General features: G+C 42.5%; 1 protein-coding gene across 1 annotated transcript; it reads left to right on the forward strand.

The window, feature by feature from the left end:
- Positions 1-26: 26 nt before the first annotated feature.
- On the forward strand, positions 27-22239 carry CRNKL1 (crooked neck pre-mRNA splicing factor 1). Its single transcript, XM_061208390.1, has 14 exons — positions 27-182; positions 1787-1939; positions 2780-2871; positions 3687-3845; positions 4310-4476; positions 12826-13004; positions 14159-14329; positions 16069-16260; positions 17177-17236; positions 17897-17977; positions 18725-18964; positions 20123-20224; positions 20676-20924; positions 21871-22239. Exons 1-14 carry the CDS (start codon positions 132-134, stop codon positions 22054-22056), a joined length of 2082 nt encoding a protein of 693 aa, XP_061064373.1. The 5' UTR covers positions 27-131; the 3' UTR covers positions 22057-22239.
- The last annotated feature ends 1877 nt before the right edge of the window (positions 22240-24116 follow it).

Raw genomic sequence — 24116 nt, forward strand, 5'->3', positions numbered from 1 at the left:
TGTCAAAGGTCACTCCGGCCAGTTCCGCTTCCCGTTCCGGGATCCAGCTTGTCGGAGAGCTTTGCTGTGCGGGCGAGGGCTCTGGGCCCATTTGTGGGGTCTAGGGGTTGCCTGAGTCTCCCGCTGCAGCCATGGCGGCCTCCACCGCGGCCGGGAAGCAGAGGATCCCCAAAGTGGCCAAGGTAGGCGGCGGCGCGGGGCCTCGTGGAAGGAGGCCTAGGGGAGGGGTTGGCTCCGCCTAGGTGATGCCCGGGGCGGGAGGCGTGTGGTCCCGGGAGCCGGCCCGCCCCGTGCGGGACCGCGGGGGAGCGGGAGGGAAGGGCCAGCCGGTGGGGGGCGGGGAGGCACACCAGTGTCCGCGGGGCCGTCGTGTGGGGAGGTGTTTTGCGGGGGAAGGAGTGGGGTCCTTCAATACAGGCCAGCTGAGCCGGGCAAGCTCTAGGCGCTGGGGGGCTCCAACGAGGGCGGGCGACGAGCAGCCCTCCAGTAAGATACCTTAAGGGTAAAATGGCAACCTTGCAAAGGCTACTGAGGCCGAGTGGAATATGCCGTGGCATCTGGGCTTGTGTGAGGGGTTTCCAGCGTAAACTTTGCTGAGGAAGAGACGGTTAAGCTGACCCTTGAAGGCGGAATAGGAGTTACCCAGCTGAGAGTAGAGGGAATGAGAGCAGATGACAAGAGCTGTGTGTTGGCATAATTTAAGCAATTAAGCAAAATATCTGATACGCGCTGATATTTCCGTCGGCGGCTAATACTTAGCGAGTGCTTAATATATGTGACAGGCTTTGTTCTAAGCCTTTACAGATACTCTCCCTCCAGTCTGTTTCTGGAGCCTGTCCTTTATATACCCATGTAGATGACCCCCTGAGGTAATGCGTAGAAAGCACATAGCACAGCTTCTGGCAGTTAATGCTTATTAGGTATGAGCCATTATCATTATCATTATCATCATCATCATTCCACACATGGCATTAAATACTTAATATTTCTTATAATTCAGTTCCATAAACTTTTATTGGGGTCCATGGGTCCCATTGAAATATAACCTGAGCCACATAGGTAATTGTAAGTTTTCTCATAGCTGTATTAAAAAGTTAAAACACGTGACGTGAATTTTAATTTATATATTATATTTAACCGGTGTAGCCAAGATAGTGTCATTCCAACATGTAAGGAATATAAAAAGTTTAATTAGGTAGTTTATTCTCTTTTTCATATTAAGTCTTCAAAATCCTGTGTGTGTTTTACACTTGCAGCCCAGTTTGGACTCACCAAATGTGATTCATGGCTGCTGTGTTGGACAGCACAGCTCTGAGACCTCAAGAAGCTTACAGTCTAATGATGGGAACTTACTGAATATGTCTTTGAAATGCCATGAAAAGTCAAACGCAGTTATCCACCTGGGGCAGAAATTGAAGAATTCTGTAAATAGAGGTTGAAATGCCAGATAAGAAATGGCACACATCTTGATAAAACAAAACCTTTTGTGAGAATTTTACCAAGGCAGCCTCGAAGTTTATTATTATACTATTCTAAAAGGGAAAACTTGCTGGTTTTGCTCTCTTGTCTCTTGAGGCTTTTACCTATGGCTTTGTAATAGATACCCTGCATAAGATAGAAAATATTTTTTTTACTTTGTTTCATAGAGAAATGGGAGCATGTCGTGCAAAGAGGGCATCTTGTAATAATGTTTATAAAGTTCACATCCAGAAAAATGTTCATTTGTTTCTTAAACCTTGTTGCGAAGAGCACTTGCTAAAAATAGAAATGTCTCCTGTCTTAAAAGGTGAAAAACAAAGCCCCAGCTGAGGTGCAGATAACTGCGGAGCAACTGCTAAGAGAAGCTAAGGAAAGAGAACTTGAGCTTCTTCCACCTCCCCCTCAACAGAAGATCACAGATGAAGAAGAGTTAAATGATTACAAACTAAGGAAGAGGAAGGTCGGTCCATGTGATTTCTTTTAGTCTGTTGATACTGTTAGGAATTTATGGGTTAGAGTTTGAAAAGTTCCTCACTGGTTAGACTATAAGCTAAGAAGAGGTGAGTGTTTTTTCTAGCCACATGAATAGTATAACTTCTGGTTACCAGGTGATTGCATTGTGCTGAGCTCTGTGAAATATGCCGTGAGTTGTCTGTCTTAAAGAAATTAAATCCATCAGAGACAGAATGTTTGGTGCTGAATCAAAGATGAGTGGAAGTTTAACAGGCAGAACAACAGGCAGCTGGAGGAGGGGTGGAATTAGCGAGATTGCATTATGTTCTTTTGTCTGTACCGCCTTGTGTGTTAAGAGGTAAAACCTGGGATAGAGCTGCGACAAGACTTGGGGATCTGATCTGACCTTCTCACCCTAGGATGTGGGATCATTTTAAACTGCTGATCTTACTGTATCTACTTACTAGTTATCCTGCATGAGCTGTGTATGAAATTCTGAGACACTGAGAGGACTTAAATAGGTAAAAACGTTTTCTTATTAGGAAAAGTGTAGAGTATATTAAAGTACCAGTTAGTTGTCATGAGCAATAAGAGAAAATATCAACAATTCTACTAATAATTCTTTTTATCTAAAGTTTTTCTCTTTGTTTGCATGTAAGACTTTAAGGAAACGCTTGTGACCATAACCTTCTTTAGTAGGTTTCTTATTTCTTAAGGCTTCCAGGATGTAATTTCTCTTAAATAAGAGCAAAATGAATAAACTTCTTAGTACAAAGATCAATAGACAAAAGACGATGTCCTTTTTAGTCACTTTCCCTTTAATTTGACCCTTTTTGCCTTTTGCCAGACTTTTGAAGATAACATAAGAAAAAACAGGACCGTGATTAGTAACTGGATAAAATATGCACAATGGGAAGAGAGTCTAAAGGAGATTCAAAGGTAAAAATCACTGAGCATGTAATTGTATAAATAAAAATTCATAGATTACCAGATACTAAAACATAGAAAAAGTTAAAGCACGAGTAAAAGCGTGTGCCTCTGGTAATAATTTTCAAAGTCTGTTCCATGGGACCCTAGGGTTCCTTTGAGGGGCTTGAGGGCCACTGTGGTGGAACAGTCCTGGGCGGAGCAGTGGAGGCTCTCCAAGGTGGGTCTCGCCATGGGCACACACTTAATAGCCAGAGAAGTACAGTTCCATCTGCTTTCTCCATATTGCGATTTTTTTTTTTTTTAAATAGTTCCACTGAAAACCAGTGGCCAAAAAGGTGACATCACAGCCTGAGCCTTCCTGTTGTCCCCCTTTCTGCGTTCTCCCAGCATGCCCCCTGCTCTGGCTGGGCCCGAGAACCTGCCGCTCCCTGAACACATCTTGCCTCCTCAACCTGACACCTGGCTGTTCTCTCTGCCTGCACTGAGCATCCTCCCTCCCCACCTTGGCCTCTGGAACTTTTCCCAAGTTCTTACCTACTGCCTGGCCTTTTCCACCAGATGTTTTTATTTCTTTCCCCTCTACTTCCTTGTGCAGACCTTGACTATAACATTTATCACATTGCGTTGCAATTACACGCATGTCAGTCTTTCTCTAAGTCTTGTTAAGGTTCCTGAGAACATCACGTCTTTTCACCTTTTTATGCCCAGAACCCAGCTCACGGTAAACACCTGACAAAATAGCAGAGCCCTGCAGATGGTTTCAAATGCTTGCCATGTGTGTTGCATGTACTGTTTCTGATACCCTCCAAATCTTGCTTCTCTAGGGCTCGATCCATATACGAACGTGCTTTGGATGTGGACTATCGAAATATTACACTCTGGCTGAAATATGCAGAAATGGAAATGAAGAATCGCCAGGTCAACCATGCCCGAAATATCTGGGACCGGGCCATAACGACTCTGCCTCGCGTCAACCAGTTCTGGTAAGTTTCTGATCTAATGAAATGGCTTTTTGTAGACTACAAATTTCCACGTTTTTGTGTATTTATTTTATTTATAGTTGTAATCGTATATATATTTAATCTTACATCTTATTTTTTCTTTAAACATACTATCAGTATTTTTTACTGTCCTTTAGTTTGCTAAGTTATAATCTCAATGTATAATAGCTGTGTAATCAAAACAAATTTTGGTTGTAATCTTCTATGCATAAAAATCATCTTGTCAAACTAAGCAGCTTTTGAGGAGAAAAATCCTTTTTTCCAATGGTTGATCCTTTTCAGATTTACATTTTAATAAGAAAACATGTTTGACTTAACGTTTAGGGAAGATAAAGCCCTAAATGTTCTTCATGTTGAACAAAGTTAGAGCTAGAAATTGCCAGAGACTGTTTTTTTCCCTAAGTCATTTTGACCATGACAGATAATTGGGGATGATTTTGTTAAAGGTACAAGTACACGTACATGGAGGAGATGCTGGGGAACATGGCGGGTGCCCGGCAGGTGTTCGAGCGCTGGATGGAGTGGCAGCCAGAGGAGCAGGCCTGGCACTCCTACATCAACTTCGAGCTGAGATACAAAGAGGTGGATCGGGCCCGCACCATTTATGAGCGCTATATCCTTTGGACGGGTCTGCGTGGTGCCCTTTTCCCAGGTGCTGCACTCCCGTGGGGCTGTGGTCTGGTTGGGACATGTGGTCGTTGGTGTTGGCCTAGAAGTCAACATCTACTGCATGGACTTCGTTTATATTTTCTAGGGACACGGGTTGGTCAGAAAAAAAGTTTGTGGTCTGGATAATTGAATCTTTTCCAGTGAGACTTTGGTCTGTTTATACTTTGGCATTAACACTGTGGTTCCTTGTGGAAGGTGACATCCTAAGGCCCTGGCCGCTGCAGCGGGTCCTGGTTTGTTCTGGGGTGTATGTTGGTCATCAGCACCAGTACTGGAGTCGATCTAGAGGGTCACCATTTACTAGCCATGTGACCTCAGTGCGTCGGGTAACTCCTTGGAGCCTTGGTGTCCTCATCTTTGAAAGGAAGATTAAAGTTCCCGCTATGGGGTGACTGCGAAGAGGAGATGGTAACACGGGAAAGCACTCTCAGCAACTTGAAGTAGTTGATTCTACTTTTTCACTGTTCTTGTACTTGTGAATTCTCCTGCTTGCTAAAGTTTATTTGTAAACCCAAAATCAGTATTTGTGGTACTTTGGCAGTCATTTGCAGACAAGCCCAGAGTGATGAAAAATTTGAATCACCCAAGGCACATGGTCCCAGTTGAGGACAAATAAGACGATCATCTGCCTTCTGTCTCTGCTCTCCTGCAAGGATGACCGGGGCAAGGGACGGGATGGGCGGTACAGGGGAGAGAGAGACACTTCAGCTCTGGGGCCAGCTGGACGGGGCTGAATCCTTTCTCTGGCACCAGTTAGTGGGCGGCCTCAGGCAAGTCACTTAACACTTCTGAGACTTGTTTTCTCTTTCATAAAATAAAGAAAAGAGAATCTACCAACATTAGTTGTTTTTAGGATTTAAAATCACAATCTGTGTGAGGTGTGTGTGTGTGTGTGTGTGTGTGTATATGTGTGTGTATGTATTTCCCCTAGGAGCAGTGATTTGGTATTTGCTAGGCAGAATGACTTCATAGAACATAACTACTGCGAGATACAAGACTCAACTTTATTATGCAATTTTAACATCTTAAATATGATTACTCATTTTGATATTACTAGTTTAACAACAGCATTTATAGTGCCTGCTTTGTGCCATGCATTATGCTAAGCACTTTACAGATACTGTCATTCAATCCCCACCACAGCCCTGTGACTCAGGAAATTGCTTCATTCTACAGATGAGGAAACAGGCAGGAGAGGGTCTCTCGGGTAGTGATGGAGATGCGATTTGAACCCAGTAGCCGCTTTAGAACCTGCACTCTTTACATCATTGCCCTATTTGAATGTATTACTACTTTAGAAATTAACGATTTCTTCACGGAAGGTAGATTAAAAATACATACGTCCTGTGAAGAAGTAAATGGTAATTCAGAACTTTCTCTTTTGGCTCTGGTTAGAAGTTTTCCTTTTGTGACATGTTTTTTTCTTTCTTCCCTTCTTCTTTTTTTTTTAAGATTTTTTTTGTGCCATGCACCTTGCAGAATCTTAGTTATCCGACCAGGGATTAAACCTGGACCGTGGCAGTGAAAGCGCCAAGTCCTAACCATTGGACTGCTATCAGTCCAAAAAAGGAACTTCCTTTTTTTTTTTTTTTTCCTTAAATTTTTATTGGAGTATAGTTGATTTACAATGTTGTGTTAGTTTCAGGTGTACAGCAAAGTGAATCAGTTATACATATACATGTATCCATTCTTTTTCAGATTCTTTTCCCATATGTTACCACAGAACATTGAGTAGAGTTCCCTGTGCTATACAGTAGGTCCCTGTTAGTTATCTATCTTATATATAGTAGTGTGTGTATGTTAATCCCAGTCTCCCAATCCATCACTTCCCCTGACGTTTCCCCTTTGGTAACCGTAAGTTTGATTTCAAGATTGGTGAGTCTGTTTCTCTCTGCAAAAAAAGTTCATTTGTATCATTTTTTAAATTAATTCCACATATAAGTGATATATATTTGTCTTTCTCTGCCTGACTTACTTCACTTAGTATGATAATTTCTAGATTTATCTATGTTACTGCAAATGGCATTATTTCGTTCTTTTTTATGGCTGAGTAGTATTCCGTTGTATATATGTACGATATCTCATTTATCCATTCCTTTGTAGATGGACATTTAGGTTTTTTCCATGTCTTCGCTATTGTAAATGCTGCTGCAATGAACATGGGGTGCATGTATCTTTTCAAATTACAGTTTTCTCCAGATGTATGCCCAGATTGCTGGATCATATGGTAGTTCTATATTTAGTTTGTTTTTTTTTTAAACATCTTTGTTGGAGTATAATTGCTTTACAATGGTGTGTTAGTTTCTGCTGTATCACAAAGTGAATCAGCTATACATATATATATATTCCCATATCCCCTCCCTCTTGTGACTCCCTCCCACCCTCCTTATCCCACCCCTCTAGGTGGTCACAAAGCACTGAGCTGATCTCCCCATGCTATGCAGCTGCTTCCCACTAGCTATCTATTTTACGTTTGGTAGTGTATATATGTCCATGCCACTGTCTCACTTTGTCCCAGCTTACCCTTCCCCCCTCCCCATGTCCTCAAGTCCATTCTCTATGTCTGTGTCTTTATTCCTGTCCTACCCCCAGGTTCTTCAGAACCTTTTTTTTTTTTTTAATTCCATATATATGTGTTAGCATACGGTATTTGTTTTTCTCTTTCTGACTTACTTCACTCTGTATGACAGACTCTAGGTCCATCCACCTCACTACAGATAACTCAATTTTGTTTCTTTTTATGGCTGAGTAATATTCCATTGTATATATGTGCCATGTCTTCTTTATCTGTTCATCTGTCGATGGACACTTAGGTTGCTTTCATGTCCTGGCTATTGTAAATAGTGCTGCAGTGAACATTGTGGTACATTACTCTTTTTGAATTCAGGTTTTCTCTGGGTATATGCCCAGTAGTGGGATTGCTGGGTCGTATGGTAGTTCTATTTTTAGTTTTTTAAAGAACCTCCATACTGTTCTCCATAGTGGCTGTATCAATTTACATTCCCACCAACAGTGCAAGAGTTCCCTTTTCTCCACACCCTCTCCAGCATTTATTGTTTGTAGACTTTTTGATGATGGCCATTCTGACTGGTGTGAGGTGATACCTCATTGAAGTTTTGATGTGCATTTCTCTAATAATTAGTGATGTTGAGCATCTTTTCATGTGCATTTTGACCATCTATCTGTCTTCTTTGGAGAAATGTCTGTTTAGATCTTCTGACCATTTTTTGATTGGGTTGTTTGGTTTTTTGATATAGAGCTGCATGTGCTATTTGTATATTTTGGAGATTAATCACTTGTTGGTTGCTTCGTTTGCAAATATTTTCTCCCATTCTGTGGGTTGTCTTTTCATTTTGTTTATGGTTTCCTTTGATGTGCAAGGGCTTTTAAGTTTAATTAGGTCACATTTATTTTTGTTTTTATTTTCATTACTCTAGGAGGTGGAACCAAAAAGATACTGCTGCAATTTATGTCAGAGTGTTCTGCCTGTTTTCCTCTAAGAGTATCTGGCTTTACATTTAGTTCTTTAATCTATTTTGAGTTTATTTTTGTGTATGGTGTTAGGGAGTGTTCTAATTTCATTCTTTTATATGTAACTGTCCAGTTTTCCCAGCACCACTTATTGAAGAGGTTATCTTTGCTCCATTTTATATTCTGGCCTCTTTTGTCATAGATTAGTTGACCATAGGTGTGTGGGTTTATCGCTGAGCTTTCTATCCTGTTCTCTTGATCTATATTTCTGTTTTTGTGCCAATACCATACTGTTTTGATGACTGTAGCTTTGTAATATAGTCTGAAGCCAGGGAGCCTAATTCCTCCAACTCTGTTTTTTTTTCCCCAAGATTGCCTTGGCTGTTTGGGGTCTTTTGTGTTTCCATACAGATTAAAAATTTTTTTTTTTTACTTCTGTGAAAAATGCCATTGATAGGGATTGCGTTGAATCTCTAGGTTGCCTTGGGTAGTATAGTAATTTTGACAATGCTGATTCTTCTAATCCAAGAACATGTTATATTTTTCCATCTGTGTCATCTTTGATTTCTTTCATTAGCATTTTATAGTTTTGTAAGTACAAGTGTTTTGCCTTCTTAGGTAATAGGTTTACTCCCAGGTATTTTATTCTTTTTGATGTGATGGTAAATGGGATTGTTTCCTTATTTTCTCTTTCTGATCGTTCGTTGTTAGTGTATAGGAATGCAAGAGATTTCTGTGTATTTTGTATCCTTCAACTTTACCAGATTGAGCTCTAGTAGTTTTCTGGTAGCATCTTCGGGATTTTCTAAGTGTAGTATCATGTCATCTGCAAACAGTGACAGTTTTACTTTCTCTCCAATTTGGATTCCTTTTATTTCTTTTTCTTCTCTGATTGCTGTGGCTAGGACTTCCAAAACTGTGTTGAATAAAAGTGGTGACAGTGGACATCCTTGCCTTGTTCCTGATCTTAGAGGAAATGCTTTCAGTTTTTCACCATTGAGTATGATGTTAGCTGTGGGTTTGTCATATATGGCCTTTATTATGTTGAGGTATGTTCCCTTTGTGCCCACTTTCTGGAGAGTTTTTATCATAAATGGGTGTTGAATTTTGTCAGAAGCTTTTTCTGCATCTGTTGAGATGATCATATGGTTTTTATTCTTCAGTTTGATAATGTGGTGTATCACACTGATTGATTTGCAGATATTGAAGAATCCTTGCATCCCTTGGAAAAATCCCACTTGATCATGGTGTATGATCCTTTTAATGTATTGTTGGATTCTGTTTGCTAGTATTTTGTTGAGGAGTTTTGCATCTGTGTTCATTAGTGATATTGACCTGTAGTTTTCTTTTTTTGTGGTACCTTTTCTGGTTTTGGTATCGGGATGATGGTGGCCTTGTAGAATGAACTTGGGAGTATTCCTTCCTCTGCAATTTTTTGGAAAAGTTTCAGAAGAATCAGTGTTAACTCTTCTCTAAGTGTTCAATAGAAGTCACCTGTGAAGCCATCTAGTCCTGGACTTCTGTTTGTTTGAAGTTTTTAATCACAGTTTCAACTTCAGTACTTGAGATTGGTTGGTTCATGTTTTCTATTTCTTCCTGGTTCAGTCTTGGAAGGTTGTACCTTTCTAAGAATTTGCTAAGAATTTGTCCATTTCTTCTAGGTTGTCCATTTTATTGGCATATGGTTGCTTTAGTAGTCTCTTATGATCCTTGGTTTTTCTGTGGTGTCAATTGTAACTTCTCCTTTTTCATTTCTAATTTTATTGATTTGAGGCATCTCCCTTTTTTTTCTTGATGAATCTGGTTAAAGGTTTATCAGTTTTGTTTATCTTTTCGAAGAACCAGCTTTTAGTTTCATTTGATTTTTTTTCCTTTTGTTTTTTTCTCTCTATTTCATTTATTTCTGCTCTGAACTTGATGATTACTTTCCTTCTACTAACTTTGGGGTTTTTGTTGTTCTTCTTTCTCTTGTTGCTTTAGGTGTAAGGTTAGGTTGTTCACTTGAGATTTTTCTTGTTTTCTGAGGTAAGATTGTATTGCTGTAAACTTCCCTCTTAGAACTGCTTTTGCTGCATCCAGTAGGTTTTGGACTGTTGTGTTTTTGTTGTCATTTGTCTCTAGGTATTTTATGGTTTCCTCTTTGATTTCTTCAGTGATCCCTTGGTTGTTTAGTAACATATTGTTCAGCTTCCAAGTGTTTGTGTTTTTTAGTTTTTTTCCTGTAATTGATTTCTAATCTCATAGCGTTGTGGTCAGAAAAGATGCTTGGTATGATTTCAATTTTCTTAAATTTACCAAGGCTTGATTTGTGGCCCAATATGTGATCTATCCTGCAGAATGTTCCATATGCACTTGAAGAAAGTGTATTCTGCTGGTTTCGAGTGGAATGTTCTGTTAATATCAATTAGGTTTATCTGGTCTAATGTGTCATTTAAGGCCTGTGTTTCCTGATTGATTTTCTGTCTGGATGCTCTGTCCATTGATGAAAGTGAGGTGTTGAAGTCCCCCACTATTATTGTGTTACTGTCGATTTCCCCTTTTATTGGTGTTAGCATTTGCCTTATGTATCGAGGTGCTCCTATGTTGGGTGCATCTATATTTACAATTTTACATCTTCTTGGATTGATCCCTTGATCATTATGTAGTGTCCTTCCTTGTCTCTTGTAACAGTCTTTATTTTAAAGTCTGTTTTGTCTGATATGAGTATTGCTACTCCAGCTTTCCATTTGCATGGAATACCTTTTTCCATCCCCTCGCTTTCAGTCTGTATGTGTTCCTAGGTCTGAAGTGGGTTTCTTGTAGACAGCATATGTACGGGTCTTGTTTTTGTATCCATTTAGCCAGTCTGTGTCGTTTGATTGGAGCATTTAATCCATTTATGTTTAAGGTAATTATCGATATGTATGTCCTTATTGCCATTTTCTTAATTGTTTTGGATTTGTTTTTGTAGGTCTTCTTTCTTCCCTTCCTCTTTTGTTCTCTTGTGATTTGATGATTGTCTTTAGTGTTGTGTTTGGATTGCTTTTGTGTGTGTGTGTGTGTGTGTGTTTCTATTGTAGTTTTTTGGTTTGCAGTTTCCATGAGGTTCTGATATAGCAGTCTATGTATATATATATACAAGGTTGTTTTAAGTTGCTCGTCTCTTAATTTCAAGTGCATTTCCCATTTCCTGCATTTGTATTCTCCTCTTCTCATGGTTGCTGGTTTTGATATCATATTTTTGTGTGGATAATTTTCTACCTTTACTTTATGTTTGCCTTTACCAGTGAGGTTTCCCATTTCTTGTTTGTAGTCGTGGCCTTTTCTTTTCCACCTAAAGAAGTACCTTTAGCATTTGTTGTAAAGCTGGTTTGGAGGTGCTGAATTCTCCTAGCTTTCGCTTGTCTGTAAATCTTCTGATTTCTCCATCGAATCTGAATGTGAGCCTTGCTGGGTAGAGTATTCTTGGTTGTACGTTTTTCCCTTTCATCACTTTAAATATATGGTGCCACTCCATTCTGGCCTGCAGAGTTTCTGCTGAAAAATCAGCTTATAACCTTATGGGGATTCCCTTGTGTGTTATTTGTTGCTTTTCCCTTGTTGCTTTGATATTATTTCTTTGTATTTAATTTTTGTCACTTTGATTAGTATGTGTCTTGGCCTGTTCCTCCTTGGGTTCAGGTCAGAGGGGGCTGGGCCAGGAATCAGGGTGTTCAAGCCCACCCAAGTGGGAGTCCCTCCCAGTGCGCGTGGAGGCAGGGCCTGGTACATGGGGAAGGAGGCTGCAATGGCAGCCTCAGCTTCCTCCACAAACGTTCCTGGTTGTGGAGCTCCACACTCCTGTCCCTCCAGGCTGTCTCTGTGCAGCCAACGGCAGTCTTCTCCCCGGATCTGCTCTCCAACACCACGTTCCAGCACCCAGCCCCTTCTGCACCGGCAGACACACATCTCAGGTTGGGGTGTGCAGGGCTGAGGCAGGGACCATCTGTGTAGGTCACACTCTGTCTTGCCTGCCACAGACCAGTTGCTGTGCTCTTCTGCAAGTCCCTGAAGCTCTCCTTCTGTCCCAGCTGATCTCCCCACCAGGGAGGGGGCTTCCCGGGGTGCGGGAGCCTCCCCATTCCTTCAGCTCCCCCAAAGGGGCGCAGGTCCCATCCCCCTTCCTCTTCTTTTTGTTTCTTTCTTTCGTCCTACCTGGTTACGCAGGGATCTTTCTTGCCCTTTCAGGTGTCTGAGGTCCTCTGCAAGTGTTCAGCAGGTGCTCTGTGAGAACTGTTCCATTTGTAGATGTATTCTTGATGTATTTGTGGGGTGAGGTGAGCTCCATGTACTCCTATTCAGCTATCTTGACTCCTCCCACATGTTTTTTTCTTAATCAGTAATTCAAATATTAACGTTACCGAGCAGATACTACAAAAAGTGCCATTTGTTGAGCACATTCTTTTGGCCTGAAATTGCTAAGAGCTTTACACACATTTTTCTCATTTAAAGTTGGCAGTCATCAAATGAGGTTGGTTGGTATTATTTTCCTCTATTTATAGATGATAAAACTGAGGCTTAAGATAAGAGACTTGTCCAGATCACATGGCTAGTCATAGACTTCAGCTTTTTCGTGGCTCCAAACTGCTGTTTGTACCACTCCTAAAATACGGAATAAGCATTGGAGGAGGCCACACAAACAAGACACGGCCACTTGGGTGGTCACAGGTTAGTGGGTCTCCACCTTTGTACATGTTTTATCACCCCTGTAGCCACCCATAGTGTGTGTTGTTGAGGTTCTGGGTTTGGGTTTTTGTTTTTTAAGCCACATTGTTCTGCCTGGTTTTTCTTTAATCCCGCTCACTTGTTCTTGTGCACCCTGATGTGAAGAACTGGATCAAGTACGCCCGCTTTGAAGAAAAGCATGGTTACTTTGCCCATGCACGGAAGGTGTATGAGAGAGCTGTCGAATTCTTTGGGGATGAACATATGGATGAACACCTTTATGTTGCCTTTGCCAAATTTGAGGAAAATCAGAAAGAAGTAAGCAAACTTAAAGGAACTTGATTATGTTGCAGAACAGCTTAGAAAAGATTACTTTTTGTGCACATTGAGTTCATTTACATTTTCTTATTCACTTATCCTTGGAGAAAATGCTTTCAAAATATGAAAACATGATTTCTCAAGGAAAACAGCATATATCTGGCCAAGCTGCAGATTGGGAGTTAGTGATTATGGATTATATTATAACTGTCTTAATTTTGTTGTGCTCTGCTTCAAAATTAAGTCTTTAAACCTAGAATGAGAATATTGTTTGTAAACTGAGAGTCATTTGATACCCTGATTAAGGGCTTTACAGGTAATGAACCTGGGAAACAAAAAGCCAGAGCCCTCAGTGCAGAGAACAGAGTATGAAATGGAAACAGAGATTGCCCCAGAAGAAGTCAGTTATTTTCTCCCATAGTATGTTTGGAAAATAATCCTGTAATGTAGCTCAAATAATACAGGATTGGGAGGGGTTGGCTGGGATCTGAATGCAGGGTCTTGCACAGGTCCCAGAGGTGAGTTCAGATTCCTCAGGCTGGTGGGAAGTGTGGAGGGTCTTAAGCAGGAAGTGGTCGGATGTCATCTGTGCTGTGAGGGGAGCCTCTGGCTGGTTCATGCAGAGTATACTGGGGGGAGGACGGCAGAGTGGGCATGGGGGCGCTTTTCACATGGTCCAGGGAGAAATGGAGGTGGGTCGACAGGGGCCTGGGGAGAAGTGAAGGGCTGTGTTGAGGAGGTAGAAAGGGCTGGGCTGTGGAAGCAACGAGTGTGAGGAATGCAGGAGAGAGGAGTTGGGGAGGCCCATGACAGAGCAGGTGTGTGATCAGGGTGGGGGGTGTGACTCCCCAGGACGGGGAGTCTGACAACGACCCAGCTGGGTGGGAGGAGCGAGCTCGGGTGAGTCTGAGACGCACGGATGACGTCCAGCTGGCAGCGTTAGGTACACTGTTAAATGTGGGGCTCAAAGAATAGTGTCTGTCCATCCTGGCTGAAAGTACCTCAACAAAAGGGAGAAGAAAAGTCATACTTTGGACATTTTGAGGCCTCATAATCTAACTTACAAGTAATGTTTTATGTCATAATTACTTTTCAAGTTGTGGCTAGAATGAGAGTGCTGTGTTCTGGAAGATAATCATCCTGTCTGCTTTCAGTTTGAGAGGGTACGAGTGATCTATAAGTACGCCCTGGATCGAATTTCAAAGCAGGAAGCCCAGGAGCTCTTTAAAAATTACACCGTCTTTGAGAAGAAGTTTGGTGACAGGCGGGGCATTGAAGACATCATCGTGAGCAAGCGGAGGTTCCAGTACGAGGAGGAGGTGAAGGTGAGCACTGGCGGTGAGTCGTTGTGCTGGCAGGGACCTGCTGGCTAGTCCTGGGCGACAGCATCGCTCTCCGTCATGTGTCTGCAGTAAATTGGCATTCCAGGTGGGGAGGTAAACGGGGCTGGTAGAAAAGGCAAGCAGACAGCGCTTGGATTTGCTCTGCCACTCGCATGTTGGAAGTCACTTTGTTGGTTGCTGATTGTACACAAAGAACTTGAGCAAAAGCAGTCTGAAATCCATTTGAGCTCATTTTTTAAAGAAGATGGAAGAGTCAGAGATTGATCGAAAAAACCCATTTTTGTACATTACCTTTTGGCTTAATTGCTTGAACAAAAGACGTATTATAGTTAGGGTTCCATTCTCATTTCTGTCTGTAACGTACTATTTTGATTTGAATTCAGAGGTAGTAGTGTTTTCCTTTACTGCTCTGCTCTGTATTTAAAATACTTCTGCTTGGCCAAATTGATTAAGATATCTCCAAACAAAGGACTAAGTCTGGTGTTAAATGGGGTCAGCAAGATATGTTCAAGACATGTTGCTGTTAATTGAAAAGACAGGTTTTGCAGTTGTGAGCATGGTATAATTCCATCGTAATTTTAAATCTAGGCATAGTGCTATGGAGTCCCATGTATAAACAAAGACACTTATGAAAAAAATAGATGTCTGTTTTCATAGCTATAGATACTGGGAGGTTTACAGAATCAATAGGAAGCTGGAGGAGCGGGCTTGGAAATGGGCGGGAATCAGGGCAGTTGCAGAAAGTCCTGGAGCAGGAGATGAGACAGTCACATTTCACTCTGGCCGGGAATGACTGACCCACCAATGAATGCTACTTCCACAAACCAGTTCTCAGTGTGCTTCATCTCCACGTCACCCACTCGTGTGCGCCAGACCCTCCAGCAGGGGTCCTTACTCAGCCAAGTGTGGTGGCTGCCAGGGGGTGGGAAGATGGGGAGCTGGCACCCTTCACCTCTGTGGAGGAGAGGCATCCAGGGCACCACCAGAACAGGGGTCTACTCTGATTACCATTTGCTGCTTCATTAAAAAAAACAAAAAAGCAAAAAACATTAATTGTTATCGATCTTTATGTATTTGTCTCTAAGTCATTTTTCCACTTACACCTTCTTGAAAAAAGATGAAAAATTGGTATAGTCCAAAAAAATAAGCTGTTGTAGATAAAAGGGGCTTTGCTGGGGGGACCTCTGGCTAATAGTCTGTCTTCTATAGTCCTTTTCCTTTTCTATTATAGAATCTCAAGAATGGTATTTTTAAATGAAATAGCCTGTAAAGTCTAGAAAAAAGTTGCTAGAGTACAGAAAGTCAGCCTGCTGCCTTCTTTCAGCTCACATAGTCCCACAGGTGCAGCTCTGGGTTTGGTTTCTAATTATTATTATTATTTTTTTTTTTTGAATATCTTTAAATTTATTTATTTATTTATTTATTTTTAGCTGTGTTGGGTCTTTGTCTCTGTGCGAGGGCTTTCTCCCGCTGCAGCAAGCGGGGGCCACTCCTCATCGTGGTGCGCGGGCCTCTCACTGTCGCGGCCTCTCCTGTTGCGGATCACAGGCTCCAGACGCACAGGCTCAGCAATTGTGGCTCACGGGCCCAGTTGCTCCGCGGCATGTGGGATCCTCCCAGACTAGGGCTCGAACCCGCCTCCCCTGCATTGGCAGGCAGACTCTCAACCACTGCGCCACCAGGGAAGCCCTGGTTTCTAATTATTAACCTTGTCTTTCTAGGCTAACCCGCACAACTACGATGCATGGTTCGATTACTTGCGCTTGGTGGAAAGCGACGCAGAGGCAGAGACGGTGCGGGAAGTCTACGAGCGAGCCATTGCCAACGTGCCGCCCGTGCAGGAGAAGAGGCACTGGAAGCGCTACATCTACCTGTGGATCAACTACGCCCTCTACGAGGAGCTGGAGGCGAAGGTGCAGAGTCGAGTCCTGTGGTGGGTGGGGGCGGGCGCCTCCCCCTGTGCCTTGGCCCTGCTGGTGCGGCTGGGAACTGATACCACATTTTATAAGGTTGTTTGTTTTTTGTTTTTTGGGTTTTTTTGGGCTGCTTTGGGTCTTTGTTGCTGCGTGCAGGCTTTCTCTAGTTGCAAGGAGTGGGGGCTACTCTTTGTTGCGGTGCGCAGGCTTCTTGTTGCGGCGGCTTCTCTTGTTGCGGGGAGCACAGGCTCTAGGTGTGCGGGCTTCAGTAGTTGTGGTGCACAGGCTTAGTTGCTTTGTGGCATGTGGGATCTTCCTGGACCAGGGATCAAACCCGCGTCCCCTGCATTGGCAGGCGGGTTCTTAACCACTGTGCCACCAGCGAAGTCCCCTCTACCACATTTTAAACTCTATACACCTGTAGTGGACACAGGGGAGGTGGTCTTTAGTTTTGCTGTATTTTTTTTAAACCTTGAGGTGCAACAAGATTATTACTTGAAACTTGAAAGGGAACAATGAACTAACCCTTAGTTTCATTATTTATAATTTCCTGGGTTTTCTCATGAAGAGGGATCACAGCTGGATTGCACATTCTTACTTTTAGCAAAGTTTCAGAAATTGGTTGTGTGTAAGTTAATAGGAAAAGGTTAACTTTTGCTGCTGATCCGAGACTGTAGAACATGTTTGTTTCTGCCGTCAGGCTAAAGAGTTTGAGGGCTGTATTGTGGGTGATTCTGTGATCAAAGTTTGATGGCCAAAGGCAGTTCAATTTTGATCATAAATGCAATCAGTGTTTGAAAATAACTTGTAGAAACATATTCAATGTTAGGGGTGTACATTTTTATTAGTAATAGTGAAATTAGTATTAGTAATAGACGTGAATATTTTGTGCAAATTTCGTATCCTAATGCAGGATCCCGAGAGGACAAGACAAGTTTACCAAGCCTCTTTGGAACTCATTCCTCATAAAAAGGTATGTTTGCTCTAAGTGTTCTGTTCCAGACACATCAAACTCCTGCATCTGTTACTTGTGAAATAATTCAGTGAAATCATGTTTATTGATTGGCTCTTCCCTGTGCTAGGCTCTGTGGAAAACATAAATAAGAATAAGATACACTCTTTGTCTCTGAAAACAGCTTACAGTCTAGTTGAGCGGGCAGCCTGTGTTAAGTGACCAATGACTGATACAGATGCTAATGGAGAAATTCCAGGAGGATGGTAATCAGAAGAGACTGAGCTCAGCATGAGAGGGCACAGCCAACCGGCTGCTGGCACCTGCGTGGTCGTCCGCAGGCGCAGGAAACACGCATGTTCTGGGAATGGTTGACACGTGATCTCTGTGTATTTCCCAGCATGAGAGACAGAGGTGTTGACTGAGTTGCCTTCTAGAAGAGAGGGGCGTGTTCTGCCTGATCACAGCACACCCACAAACAAAGCTGCCTCTCAGTAGGGGCTGCAGAACCCTGCGTTATAGTGAAGTGTCTAGATGACTGTTCCTAATTTCTGGCAAATATTGTCATCTTAGCTTATAAATGAGAAGATAATGTCCGTCCTAGCTCTGAAGCTTTAGGGAAGTTCGTCTGTGGCCCTTGTTAATTTAACTTACGTGAGTTTTTGTGCTTTTGTTTTCTAGTTCACATTTGCCAAAATGTGGTTACTGTATGCACAGTTTGAAATAAGACAGAAAAATTTACCATTTGCCAGAAGAGCTTTGGTGAGTAAAGAAAGGCTCAAGATGCATCATTAAGTCCTTTGAGAAGGAAATTAAAATCTTAATGCTTACAGGTTATGTAATTCCTCCTGAGAAGGCAGCAGAAATACTGTGCCTTTATAACCTGAGACTTGTTCGAAAGCACGGCCTTTGAAGAACGATTGGGTGATGATACTTAAGTTATTCTGTGTCAACATTGGACAGTTAGAGCTGCCAGTTACCAGATCTTTCCTCCGGCTAGAGACATCGAATCTTCGATCTTTAGTATTCTGATCCTGTACAAGATTTTTGGTGTATTAAGTGCACCTTCCTCTTAACAAGTGTTCTAAAATTTCTTAATAGGATCAGATGCAGCTATCCTTCTGGTAAGCTACTCTCACCCTGGCTGTGGGCAGCAGGGTTCGTCCCTTGATTATCCTTTTACTCATGGGAGGTGTTGTCCATCTGACATCCGCATTCACTAGGACATCCTGAGAAACCAGGTGAAATTCAAAATAGTTTTCCGAACAGTTCTGAAACACTATCTCTTGCGAAACAGGCCCACTTGACAGCTAAGTGAATTGGAAGGTTTCCTTTGGTCTCTGTCGAGCCAGTTTGAGCGGTGCGATACTGCAGAGGGAGAGGGTGGTGTGCCGTGTTGACGCGCCAAGGCTCTTGCTCAGCGGAGAACAGCTTCGAGGCCAGGCTGAGGATGTCTGCACAAGTCAGACCCACTCGGGCATCACAGCGGTCGGTTGTCTTCTTTTCCAGGGAACTTCCATAGGCAAGTGTCCAAAGAACAAGTTATTTAAAGGTTACATAGAACTGGAGCTACAGCTTCGAGAATTTGACAGATGCCGGAAGCTTTATGAAAAGTTCCTGGAATTTGGGCCTGAAAATTGTACCTCTTGGATTAAATTTGCAGAATTAGAGACAATCCTTGGCGATATCGAGAGAGCCCGGGCCATCTACGAGTTAGCCATCAGTCAGCCACGCTTGGACATGCCGGAGGTGAGGCCCACGGGGTGACTATGGCTTTATCTTAGACGCTTGCCCAGTGTTACCTCAGATGACCTTCTGAATATGTGTGCCTCTTAGAGCATAAAGACCATCTCACCTATAGTCTTTTCCACTCAGATTAGGACTTCCTGTTTTGGAGACAGGAAGCAGCCCTCTCTAGTCGGGTAGCACAGCACAGCACAGCCCCACTGTGACACCAGGATGAATTGGGATCTTATGGGTGGGATCTTCCTCCCTTTCTCTTAACAGAAAGCTAAAGAGGATGAGCCAGGGCAGCGCAGTCAAGGCCACCCGGAGAACAAGGGAGGTGAAGGTTGAGACTGCACAGCCCGGGATCCCTCTGATGCAGTTTTGCCTGGATTAGGCTCTCACTAAACCAGGATGTTCCTGGAGGTACCACTGCCCCTGTCCAGGCCGGCCCGGCTGGCCACAGAGCCTGAAATCATCCCGTCAGGATCTAAGCTTGAGCCGCGAGGTGGCACCAAACCACAGCTAGGACAGCGTGAACCTCTCAGGAACCACTGAGCTCGCTCAGGGACTCTTGCTCTGGTGTGACCCTGCACTGACCAGTTCACCAGGCCCCGCCGACTGCACTGGGCAGGGCTTTATGTGTCACTGGTCCCATCACTTGGCCTCAGCCACTCCACAGACTGCGGCCTCCAGGCGTCCGGGCCACATCTTCCTGGTCCCTGTGCCCTGACGGGCTGTGCCAAGCGGGTGGGCAGCTGTGCCCTGGATGCTTGTTGAGTTGGACTCAGGCACATCAGGGAACTTAGAGTGGAGGCAAAAACGGTGTGCACTGGCTGATCCAGGCCTGTTTTCTCCCCGCAAGTCCTTGGTATGTGGCAGCCTCATGACAGTGCCTGGGAGGTTTGGCAAGTTTCCCTGCTCTTCTTCATAAGTCCAGAAGAGAATCTGAAAATGAACCCAAGGTCTTTTTTCTCATAATGTAGACTCTTAGCCAAATTTTGGCCAGTCTGTAAACACCAGTATTATTTCTTGTATCCACATATGGTCTGTTCCTTAATTGGTCATGAAAGTTCTAGGTTCCTAGATTTCCTAGATTGGAATGCTAGTTAGGCTGTGCTTTGGATAGGAGCATGTTGCTTCTTAAATGTCAAGACTGACCTATGAAGTTATCTTTCTTAGGTGCTTTGGAAATCATATATTGATTTTGAAATTGAGCAGGAAGAAACTGAAAGAACACGAAATCTTTACCGACGATTGCTTCAACGGACACAACATGTCAAGGTATCCTGTGCTTTGTGGGTTATCTTTGATTTTGCTTGAATCAGCAGTCTGGAAGAAATAGTGTATTTCTATATTTTAAGTGTGTGGGATTTTTTAATATATTTATTTTAAATGACTTCCTTTTACAGAGAGCTTGTGAGTCTCAGAGGACTTTGGAATGTTAAGCTTATACCAGGTCAATATTTATACTGCGTGTAAATAACTTGGATACCGTAGGGTTGAATAAAAAATTAAACTTCAGGATTTTGAGACTATTTCAGACACCTAACTGGGTATAGAAGCAGACTGCTTCAGCATTACTATATAGAAGCATCTAGTCAATATGTTGTATTGGAATACTAGAGATGAACATGTTACTATGCTCAGATGTCACTAACAAGAAATTAGCTTTATTATTACGTTGTTTTCTGGGTGACATGGTTAATTTGGTTCTGTAATAATATTTTTTAAGGTATGGATCAGTTTTGCACAGTTTGAGTTGTCCTCAGGGAAGGAAGGAAGTTTGGCTAAATGCAGACAAATTTATGAAGAGGCTAACAAAAGCATGCGAAACTGTGAAGAAAAGGAAGAGAGACTTATGCTGCTGGAATCTTGGCGAAACTTTGAAGATGAATTTGGAAAAGTATCAGATAAGGAGAGAGTAGACAAACTCATGCCAGAGAAAGTCAAGAAGAGAAGAAAGGTCCAAGCTGATGATGGGGTAAGAACTGAGCCCCTGAGCTGGTCCTTTCATGCCAGCTGAGCAGAAATGCACCCGACTTTGGAATGTGTACTTTTAAGTGGCATGTATACAATCTGAGAAAGGGGGTTGACAGCTGGAGGAGGAGACAGTCACAGTCTGGCTACCATGGCAACACAGCAGGGTGTATGGTCCACCCAGGGCTGGAGAACGGGGGGTGGGGGTTGGCAAAGGTTCTTCCTGGTGCTTGGTTCCAGAAACTGTACGAAATGTATTTCCAGAGCATTAAGCAGGAGGTCAGGGTGGAGGGAATTGAAACTCAGCCTTTAGGTAGGAGCCAATCCAGAGAAGGCTTTTTAGGCTGTAGTAAAGCTCTGACACAGTTGGTGTCTCCTGCAGGTTGATTTGAGGGGCTTCGTTGGAGGAGGGTCTGTCAGGAGGCTATTGTAAGCAAAGCAAGGTGGTGTTGGGAGCTGGGACCAGGGCGACCTTTAGGAAGTGAAATCAGTGCCCGATTGGAGGTGGGATGCAAAGGCAGGGAGTCAGGATAATCACAGATTTATGGCTTTCACTACTGGGTTAATAATAAGTAAATCTTTAAAAATTTAAAGACTCACACGTAAGACTGCAAGATGGGGTTGAAGACACTGACTGTCTTCTTGATTGACCATACAGGAGCTATGCTTAGATTTTTAGGGCATTTTCCACCAGGTTGTAGCTCTCAGTGAGCTACAGCTGCAGCGACACCCATCCAACAGCAATTACTCACTCCCACTCTACTGGGCTAGGCCCTTCTAATTTCTCTTTGAAAATTCTACTTTCCAAGTAGACTTTGATGTTGTTTTGCACAATGAAGATAAGTTGAATTTGAACCCTGGGTTTCCCAGTGAGAATTCTCCACTTTAACTGAAATGTATTCCAGCCATGTGTTAGCTTATCTTTTAACTGTTTTACTTTTTTCCTGTAGTCGGATGCAGGCTGGGAAGAATACTATGATTACATCTTTCCGGAAGATGCTGCCAACCAGCCCAACCTCAAGCTCCTGGCCATGGCCAAACTGTGGAAGAAACAGCAGCAGGAGAAGGAACCTGGCGAGCAAGACCCAGATGCGGACGTTGCCGAGCAGGAATCCGGGCCTTCCTGTTCCTGTTGAGACGTTTTATTATTTTTATAGATTTATAGTTTGGAACTCTTGCAACTCCTGTAAGTTTTTGGATATTTCACCAGTGGTGAATTGATGGGAATCTTTGGCAGCTACTTTTGAATTATTTTTAAAAGGTTCTTGGGTTAGTTAGGGGTGGGTTGCAAGTAAAGGAATTTTTTTAACTGTTGGATTTCTTTGTCTGAGTCTCAACATTTTGTGTTGTCCTAATGCATCATGCATTAGGAAATCTCATTAAGGTAACACTTAGCGTGTCTTTTAGATAGAACTGCAACATTTTGAAAGAGTCTTTTTTTAGAAGTTCTCAGTTACATTTCACAGTAACTTTTCAGGTGAAGTTTTCTCATGCTTGCCTTCTTCCTAAAGATGTTTTATGCATTCATCTGAATCCTGTAACTTATTTACATCTTACGAGTCACACTGACTTGAGTTCCATTCCCAGCTCTGCCACTTGGTGATACATAACTTAACCTTTATTTTCAGTTTCTTCACTCATAAAATGGGCTTTTGCCAGCTCATTTTGAAGATTAAATTAGAAAGGGAGTATTCCTGGCACACAGTAAGTGCTCAATAAAATGTTCATTCCTGGCCACTTTCTTAAATATGTTCATTCCTTGTGGAATTGAATGTGCTTAGATTAATTTAACTTCTAAATAGCTGTACCTTCTTAATGGCCATTTATACCAAGTGTTTTTGAAAACACCAGTTAGAAAATAATTTACAGTTACTGTATTTCTGAACAAGGTCTTTTTTTTACCAAAAACATTTTAGTTGAATTTCACTTATGCTGTCATCAGTCTCCCAAACTGGTTGAGCTCTGCAGTGGCTTGTTTAAAGAATAGTAATGTAAGAGCTGTGAAAAACAATGTCCCATGCTCCAGTGAGTTTGGGAAACCCTAGGTTAAGGGTTAAGCCTGTTGACAAATCTCTTTATAGTTAGGCTTCTCAGGGCCCTTGATAACACTCCTATACATTATGAATCCCCAGGTGCAATGCTGGCTGTGTTTCCCAAACTTAATGGACAAGGGAATCATCTCTACCTAGAACACCAATAAATGTTGCTCAGCGTGCTGCAGTAGACTGTCTACCTGTAAAACCTGACACATTCAACTTAGCCTTGATTTAGAACATGAAAAACAGCTGAGGTAACTATATGCTAAGTCATGAAACAAAGCAGCACAAGATGATAATGTATTTGCTGGCTGATATGCTGCTTATATTCTCAGGCAAAAAATACTTGCCTTAATTAACTCATCTGAGAGATTGTTTCCTTTAATCCAGCCTGTATTTCTCAGGCCTATTTTTTTTTTGTTCACTGCGCAAGCTGTTTGACTAGAACCATATCTTTGTGTTTTTTCACCTATAAGGCCAATTAGCAAATTTATTGTTTGCAAATTTATTATTACATTTTCAAGTGTATTATTCACCCAAGGGAATAAAAGCTAATCAATATAGTGTTAAATTGTATCTTGAAAATCGTTTGGGGGCAGAAGGAAACAGGACTAGCAGGTGAAAGCAACCTACTCTTAGCCTCGCTGCTTCAGTCACCCGACCAGCGTTGGCTGCTGGGATCATAGGCTCTGACTGTTGAGTTCCAGGGTCTGTCCAGTCAGCGAAGAGGGGCACTGTGCTCTGAGTCGGCTAAGTGCACAGGGCCATGGGGTGAGATGAGAACAGGCCACATGCTACTCTAAGTGACTAATCATGATCATGTTCTGTTTGTGTCGCATGTGTGTGTAAGGAAAAAAACTAGCAGTCAAGTTCTCATGTAAACTCCTAAGGCCACTTTCGGGCAGGTAACGTGCCAGCGTGAAATGCATGAAAGAAAAAATTACTCTCCTGGGAGAACCTCACTTCTCTCTCACCCTTAACTCCACCAAAATAAGTCCTTTCAAAAGTAACAGGATTTTAATAATCATTTCTGTGATTTATTTCGTTTTCTTTAGCTACTTTTACTCACTGGATATTTTCAGATATTGCATGCGGTGAAAACTACACACGAAAACATGTGGTTAGCCTGTGATCTAATTACATGGCCTTTCTTTGGGAAT

This window comes from Eubalaena glacialis, chromosome 13 (genome assembly GCF_028564815.1).
Source record: "Eubalaena glacialis isolate mEubGla1 chromosome 13, mEubGla1.1.hap2.+ XY, whole genome shotgun sequence".
In the NCBI taxonomy this organism is placed as follows: Eukaryota; Metazoa; Chordata; class Mammalia; order Artiodactyla; family Balaenidae; genus Eubalaena; species Eubalaena glacialis.

Bases quoted from the DNA above. Each gene is read 5' to 3' on its own strand.
- CRNKL1 (XM_061208390.1), top strand. From the start codon at position 132: ATGGCGGCCTCCACCGCGGCCGGGAAGCAGAGGATCCCCAAAGTGGCC. The intron at 3,846-4,309 runs GTAAGTTTCTGA...ATTTTGTTAAAG, and splicing joins CCTCGCGTCAACCAGTTCTG to GTACAAGTACACGTACATGG. The intron at 17,978-18,724 runs GTGAGTAAAGAA...CTTCTTTTCCAG, and splicing joins CATTTGCCAGAAGAGCTTTG to GGAACTTCCATAGGCAAGTG.